This window comes from Parastagonospora nodorum, assembly GCF_000146915.1.
Source record: "Parastagonospora nodorum SN15 chromosome Unknown scaffold_24, whole genome shotgun sequence".
Classification (NCBI taxonomy): Eukaryota; Fungi; Ascomycota; class Dothideomycetes; order Pleosporales; family Phaeosphaeriaceae; genus Parastagonospora; species Parastagonospora nodorum.
Window position 1 is genome coordinate 265,852 of NW_001884572.1, and position 8,286 is coordinate 274,137.

An 8,286-nucleotide genomic window follows, 5' to 3' on the forward strand; every position below is an offset into this window, starting at 1 on the left:
TGTAGAAATTTTGTGTGAAAACGGAAAAGCACGTATATTTGAAATATTCCCAAGCTCGCACTCGTCGCGACTTTTATACCTCCACTCCCCCATCCCATATCCTCCGCACGCTACACCTCCCCTACGGCACCATCTCGGCTCTTCCCACCCGCACACCTCCCGCACCACCGCGCCGCCCAACATACCCCATGCAGTAACTGCCCATGAAGTGTAGAAACCAGTCGTTTTTCACCAGCGGGACAGCTCATCGTGATTGGCACCGATGCAACGGTTCACGCGAGACAACCATGCGGGACACGTTCCGAGTGGAGCAGAGACACGGGACGGGACGGCATAGACGGCTCACGAGGGCTGTTGTGCCGTGCGAAATTGGGGAGAAGGGCCGGACAAAACAAGGAGCAGGATGAAATGGCAAGGGCCAGGTTAATGTGAAGTTGGTTGGTCGTGATTGTGATGCATAACTATCCATAGTACGAGTCAAAACGCCGAGACCATGGGATGATGAGATGAAAAGTGCTCATAACCACATGCGCCAGAGTATCAGAAGAGAGAACAGAGACATAGCAGGGCGACCTCGAACACTTCAATGGCCGCTGCTGGGAAAAGTCGTTCACAATGCACATAGGCAACGCCGTTGCCATTCCTGCGCCAATCCTTTGACATCCAATACCCCGATCCAATCCATTCGTCTACGACTTGGTCTGCTTCTTGGCCGTGCCGATGTGCGTGTTGTGCACCTTTGTGGCGAACTTGAGACTCGTGATGGTCTCTTGCAAGTGGGCTTGCAGTGGGCTTACCATGACGAACATGAGCGTCTTGGAGTTGCCGCCGAGTGAGTATTGGAGGAGGTAGGTCAACTACATAAGTTAGCTTAAAGTCTCGGTATCATGACAATGTGCAAACGTACCTTCGAGTTCCTGTACGGGATGTGAGCACCCTCCTTGCCTGATCCGAGAGCATTGATCACGTCTCCCAGACAGCTCAAACTCTTATTGATGTTCTGCGTCTCCTTCAAACGTGCACCTTCGACCTTGGAATGCTCAAGCCTTTCTGAACCAGCAAGATCAACGAGGTTCAGTGTACCTTCGCTCCTCTCGCCGGTGATCTCATTCACACCAACGAGTTTGAGAATGAAAACTGAGTGACTTCGACTTGATCGCATATTCGCCTTGGTAGCCGCAACGGTCCTGTTCTTGCTGGCTGTCTCTAGCATCTCGTCTACTCGATCTGGCCCATCCAGAGGAAGGCTGACGACGTTCTCCAGATACGTCTGTTTCTTTGCTGGATCGTGTCGGACTTCAACTTTCTTCTTGTCAAGATCTTCGGAGCGCCCAAGAAGGTCATTGTATGTCTCGTTGTACACTTCGACAAATGAGCCCTGAATGGTGTATTTCCAGCCCTTCTCCTCGAGACGCTGCGCTTCCGCGTATATCTGAGCGGTAGCCTTGGGAATCATGCCATCAGCTGATGACATGGTGTATGTTTTGCCAGAGCCTGTCTGCCCGTAGCAGAAGATGCAGACGTTGTAGCCATCCAAAGCACTTTGCACAAGCTGGCTAATCTCCTCGAAGACTTGGTTGTTCTGCGATGCCGGCCCGAACACTCGATCAAAGGAGTACGCATATGAAGAAGTGATGTCTTTTCCCATCGCGCTCTGCTTGCTTGGACCAAGTACTGCAACCTCCTTGCTATCTGTGTCTTGGTCAGGAAAGTCGATCGATGCAGGATCCGACTCTTCTGCATGGGCGGGTCGTACACGGCACATGACTCGGATGTTGCCCTTGAGCTCCTGCACTTGGTTAAAGAGTTTGCGGCGTAGAGTCTCCTCTTGTCGCAACTTCTCGTGGGCGAGCTCTGCTGCGTCGATAGCTTCTTGCATCCGTCGGTGCAGATCGTTGAAAGCCTGCGACTGTGCTTGGCTGTCCGACTCGAGGAAGTGAATCTTCTCCTTCATCGCGGTATTAGCCGAGCTCAATGTGAGGTTGTTTGTCGTAGCTTCGGTCAACTGGCCCTCAAGTCCTTTTCGCAGCGTCTTTTCGCGGTCAAGTTCCGATTTGGTGTTGATCAGTTCGCCCTGGACAAGCTGGATCTCGCGCTGCTTCGCATCTGCTTCGGTTTCAGCGTGCCTCAACCGCGATGCGTATTCTGCTTCGATCTTCTGCGCTTCCTGTGCACGCCGACTTCGTTCGACTTCACTGTCAGCATCTAGCTTCTTCTGAAGCTTGGCCAGCTCTTCGTTGTGTTCCTTGAGCAGCTTGTCGACCCGGACTTCGAAGTCTTTGCGCAACTTCTCTTCTGAATCTTCCTTGTCTCTCAACACTCGCTTGGTCTCTTTCTCGTGTTTGAATTCGAGATCTTCTATCTCATTGCGAAGCTTTCGTCGTAGATCTTCGGTCTCGAATGAGTGATTCCGTTGCGTCATCTCCAGCTCCATCTTGACTGTGCTCAAGCAGCTCTGAGTGTCCTTGAGATCTCCTTCCAGACCTTTGTTTAGCGTCTCCAGGCGCGCACGGAGGGCGTCGAGCTCAGTGACTGTGGGGTTGTGTTAGTCATGCCAACAGCAGTCCATGGCTTGGTCACTCACCCCGACTTTGCAACTGCTGAATCGTCTCCTTGTAGTCGGTCGATTGCTGCATGTCAGATTCCATCTTCTCTTTGAACATGCGGAAGTCGCGTTCCATAGTCTCGATTCGGTCGTCGTAGAAATCTGGACAACGATCGTTAGTAAATCTATTCAAAAAGGGTGCCAACGACTTCGGTGTGGCTGCGGCAAACTGCTTCTGGGCCGGGATCGGCGTCATCATCTGTCGCGCTGGTGTTTTGATAGGGATCTGAGATGCAAGAGGTCTAAGGAACGGGTTGGCCTCCTTGCCATGGATCGTTGCGCCACCGATAAGGCTGTCTCGAGTTTCTGCTTTTGTAGGGCCCAACTTGAGCTCTCCAAGAGTGTTGCAGATATCGTCGCAGCTATCGTCGGGCTCTTCCATGACGGGAGTGATGGAGCGAAAGTTTGAAGGAGAGGATACAGCTCTGGAGTGTGACAAATGAGAGGCCCTCTTCGGGGGTACATTGAGAGAAGTCGGGCGCCTCTGTAGAGGTTTGGGGGCGTGTTTGGGAACTTTGAGCGTCTCTTTTGGAGTCGTTGATAGGGAGAAAGGGTGCACACCTTTGCGCTCTTGCCTCTCGAGGTCATCTTCTTCATCGTCGCGCTGTTGCATCGCAGTCGCTGGGCGCGAAACCTGATGGTGCGACTTGCTACGAGCATGCTGACCATATTGGCCGTACGAGGACTTTGGTCTCGCAGTCGCAGTGGGTACGCGCGCAATCGGGCCTACGCTGCCACTGTGCGAAGGCGCAGAGACCTGTCTCGAGCCCTTGTTCGTGTTGATACGTGATGTGGACGCGGCAAACGTGCGCGCAATGGCGCTTTTAAAAGCGTTGTTGGCTGGGCGGCTGGAAGGTACTGCTGCGGGCTTGCGACCGTAGTCGACGGCCTTGTCTGCCATTGTCTGCCTTTTAGTGGCCGGCTCGGGTACTAGGGAAGTTAGTGACTGGCTTCGCATGTGGGCTGAGTGGAAGGGTGGGTTACGGCCAGACGGTTTATGCTTGCTCGCCGTCGGCGGCGGGATGGCGCTGCGCGAGTTCATGTTCGAGTCTTGCAATTCACCAAGAGCGCGGCCATGCGACAGCCCAATCTTGGGTACTTGAGTCGGCGGCTTCAAGCCAGAAGGTTTGCTGAAGCCCTACAATGCGCGACTCTGTTAGCAGGTTCTACATGCGCGGGTCGCAATGTCGTAGTCACCTCGTTCTCGTTCGCCGGCTCCGTTTTGACGTAGTCCATGGTATCCAAGAGAGGAATGATGTTAACAAAGCATGCTATGGCGCTGCTACAAGCAAAAGCGCGTTGTCGTGGGTGTTAGCGATGATGTTGCGGAGCTCCCAATCGGTGTTTACTGTAAACAATCAGATATCCCTGTCCCTGCACTAGCTGACAACGGGCTAGTGTGCTTGGCATCGCCTTCCACCCCACTCCCATCGATCGCAACTCCATCTCCAATGTCAGCACATCTTGTAAAAAGATGAATTATCCATGTTCACCAGCTCCTGCGCCATCTTAGATATCTTCACAAACGTCCAATACTCATGTTTGTCACAAATCGACCATTTGCGCACTTGACCAGGGCATAGCTGTCAAGGACTGATGCCATGCTCAACGTTTTCTATCTCACAGGTTGGGGCATTTGTCACAGCGTCCTCATTTCTTCTCACGATTCTATTCTTGCCTCTATCAATGGTTTTCAGACACCAATAATCATATCAGGCAAGGATTCCTTGGAGCCTCGCACTGACCTCATACTTCAACATCCGGTTCCATTGTATGATTTTAGAAGACAAAGGGACATCGAAACTTCCCGCTATACTCAGAGTGTATACTATCCACTCGTAGACACAAGTGCAGTTATGCCATGCAGCTTTGTAAACAAGCAGCAGTGGAAGAGGCCTGGACATAGTCAGCTCTTCAAATTTCGTTCTGATCAAAATCATGAATGAATCTGGTCATGTGTATTTTTACTGTATCTTCCATTTAACATTCTGCATAAATCCTGGATATCCTCATAAATAATTATGTCACCAAAATGTATATATCTCAACATCGATGTTCTAAAAGGACACGCGCCGGCAATCATGCCTTCTTTTCTTGCCTTACCTTGGGGAAATCTCAATGTTTCGAAATACGTATCGCTCTCTCAAGAACGTTTGTCGATCATCTTATGTCCGCGGACCAAATATCACTCTCGAGCATTTCATGAAAACTTTTTCTCTTCACGCAACAAATTCAGAGTCAGTACAAGGAGGCGTAGGTACTGGCATAGGACGTGCTACACACAACCAAGGAGACGCAACGCTGAGAATATGGCCCTATCAAGGTGTGCGATTAACGGGTTACTTCTACCCATTCCCAACTAAGTCAGGTTCGTGTACGGTGAGTCTACATTTGCGATATTTATCGGTAAACTGATGCTTCTCTATTGCCTCTGCAAGCGGATCTAAACATGACTTTCTCTTGAAGGCTTTTGTTGAACGTACTATGAATGATGCTGTTACTGAGAGACAAAGGCTTGTTCGGTCGTACTGCGCTGTGAATCATCAATTGCATGTACCAACCGTGGAAAGACTGGCTGCTCTCTCTTTTCGGCCTTGCTGCTACACATCTGTAGCCTCTGAGAGCAGCATATCCTGACAGGAGTAGTGCAGTCTACTGGCATAGCATATATATCGCTCTCTTATTCTTCTATAGAATTCATTAACATGGCTGCTACATTTGCCATGCCAGGTCCACTATAATCAACACCAACAACTCTTTTTTGTCCTAAGACGCCCTTCCTTCCCAATCGAAGCTTTCGACCTAATGAGTCCGGCACATCTGTATCATCCCTCAGACCAGAAAAGCCTAGAGGCCTGCTTGCACCAGGGCCAAATCGAAGGAAATGCAAAGATATGTTTCGTAGGCTATTCAAATAATGCAAACATGCAAAGACTCGAGCCCAGCTTCCTTTTAGGCGAACCTGGAAAATGCTAAGGGATTGAAGGCAGTGGCAACACTGAAGTAGAGACGAAACCAAGTTCTTCTCAGACATCAACCCATACCGAAGGTTTAATTCCTGAAGGTGAGACAGACTAGTTGACCGAAGACAGAAAGATTCAGGAAATTGAACGATCCACTCCAGTTTTCGTAGATGAACTGTATCACATACCAAGCTCTCTATCCAGTCGGAAGCGCCATCCCCTACAGAGAGCCTGAGCGATATTTCCTGGAGGCTGGAAAACGCTTTCTTGAATGCCGGCTTCCTGACTTGCTCCAAGTGAAGTTGGCTAGTGTTGACTCGACATTTACCACCTTCACTCCCAAAGTCAACCTGGAATTTCTGAAGAAGCAGGCTAGTTGCAGCGATAATAAGGAAACTAATTCCAAGCATATCGCTATATCCAATAGCATCTAGCCTAGGGGAAACCATAGAGTTGTACTCGTATGGGGCGCTGAGCGTGATTGATCGACAGTTGGCAAATCGAAGGATGCTATTGCGTACTGTTTGGAGAACTGGCAAACTGGGGAGTATAGCATTCGAACACGACGTCTCGGTCCCAGACAAGCCCATGCCCTGCCTCCTCGTCCCAGCCTAGATGAAGGATCTTTACATGCCGGGCCCATGGAGACCTTGAGCGATAGTCTAGTCTTTGCACACTTGCGAGAGATAGATTGGTCTGGACTTTAGTGCAGTAGGTAGTTCCGAGATAATAAGAAGACTTTTCTGCAATCGCTTTGCAGGTCAATCGGAAGGAGCACAGCTCAGCTAGCAGGAGATTGCAGGCTATGCGTTCAATAATTTCTTGAGGAAAAGCGGTAGCTAGAGCACTGGCATATACCATGGTATAGTACTGGGCTAGAGGAGAAGAGAAGAGTAGTGGAGCCTCGAAAAAGGGTTAAGGTACTAAACTTGCTCTACTAGAGAATACTGGGGCTTAATATCAATAGAAGTTTGTTGTTTTGGTTACTACGTCGCTCCCTTGTGATGTTGCAGTTATTTGGGTACGCGCCGCGGCACATTTACTGCCTAGCTACGCCGTATATAGTGGTTTCAGTTTGGTTCCGACGTACAATAGCCTTTATTTGGATACGCGCTGTGGCGTATGCTCTGCCCACTACACCATAGATAGTGTTTTCGGTATAACTATGCTGCCCAAACGTACAGCAGCCTTTATTAGAACACGCGCCGTCGCGCAAAAGCCACTACTCCACTACCAGCACCAACAGCTAAGTCAATTAAGTTTCTCTCCTCGAAGGTTCGGCGACGATGAGGCCTACAATTTTTCGGGATATTCTTTGACTGCCTGATAGCATAAATACCTTCCAGATCTTATTCCAATCTGTCTTAAAATATATCTTACACAACCCCTATAAGCAAAACTGTTGATAATATCCACTGTTGTGAGCATCTCTCGCACGAAGGGATAGCCTGAACGTAGTCACGTGATTCGGGCCGGTAAGAAGTAGCAACTCTATATAGGGGGCCTGCCTCATAGATCGTACAACAAGCAATCAATACCCAATACTCAGTTACCGTACGATCGTACAGAACCTGCTACCTATACGCGATGCGCGATAGATAGCCCATTCAACAAAAACCAAGATATCTCTTGTTTTACGTTCCCCCAGCTCTACTTCAAAAATGGACTATATCGATCATATGAGTGCTCCATTTTGGCTTAGCCTGCTTGAGCTATGGCTTTCTGGTGCCGCGCAATAGTGCTCCAAAGTGGAGACATGTCGACTCATGTCCCAGTACCACTAGTCCATTTTTACAGGAGAGGTAGATCGGAGCTTCGTCAATGTCGCCTTCAACACGTCTATTTTCTTCTTCTACCAAGCAACGGCAACGACGATATCTATCCTAAAGCCTGCCTTTTGCTTTCATCACTAATGTCTCTTCTGGCCTTGCTCAACGGCTTTTGATTTCACATCAATATCAGGCTTCGGAACTTGTCTCACGTATTGATCGTTCGAAAAAACTACCAGAAACAGCTCATGCCCACGAACAGCTACCAGCGACTCTCATGCTTTCGCGCTTGGCCTGGCCCAGCGATTTAAAAACTTTGCCATTCTTTCTGCTTTGCATCTCCACCACGAGATGTCAGCATCAAAAGATCCAATGGTCCTTGAACCGGTTACATGCCTTGGTTGAGTTGTCTTGAGCTCTCTCTGTTCGAAATTTGTAGAGAGGCAAACGCACGTTTCCTGCTTCAGTGCACACATTCAGTCAACACACTTTATACGCCTCAAGATACACATGGTCTTCTATCGGCAGTAAAGCTTCTGCCTCTATATTGGACAATTCCAACCTATCACAGTAATTCGTCGCCTGCATCACTTGAAATGCTGCGAGTACAAATCTTTCCCTTCCCTTTCAGTTTGGAAGGTTATTGCAAGCTCATTATTCTCAGACCAAAACGAATACTAGCAATCGGCAATGTCTTTGGTTCTGATTTTTCTTCTAAAAATCCTCTTCACAACGCCTATATTCTGTTGTCTCTTTCGTTCAAGAAAATCTACAAGCTATCGAAAGTTCATGGCGCAAAGCTTAGTCGGATTGGCGCAACTTCTATAGATACGCATCCTTTGTCGACTTCTTTACTTCACCAACTTCTTGCTGGACTTCTAAAAAGACACAACACAGTAACAAATGTCTTTTCTTGTCTTCTCTCCTCCTTTAAAATACACTCTCCACT

At 48.9% G+C, this 8,286-nt stretch overlaps 1 protein-coding gene across 1 annotated transcript; it reads right to left on the reverse strand.

Annotated features, from left to right (window-relative positions):
* Positions 1-689: 689 nt before the first annotated feature.
* SNOG_12905 (hypothetical protein) lies at positions 690-3,506 on the reverse strand (the record flags this gene model as incomplete). The annotated part of the gene is made up of 3 exons (XM_001803069.1): positions 690-857; positions 908-2,532; positions 2,585-3,506. The coding sequence occupies 3 exons, from the start codon at positions 3,504-3,506 to the stop codon at positions 690-692; spliced, it is 2,715 nt and encodes a 904-aa protein (XP_001803121.1).
* Between the last annotated feature and the right edge of the window lie 4,780 nt (positions 3,507-8,286).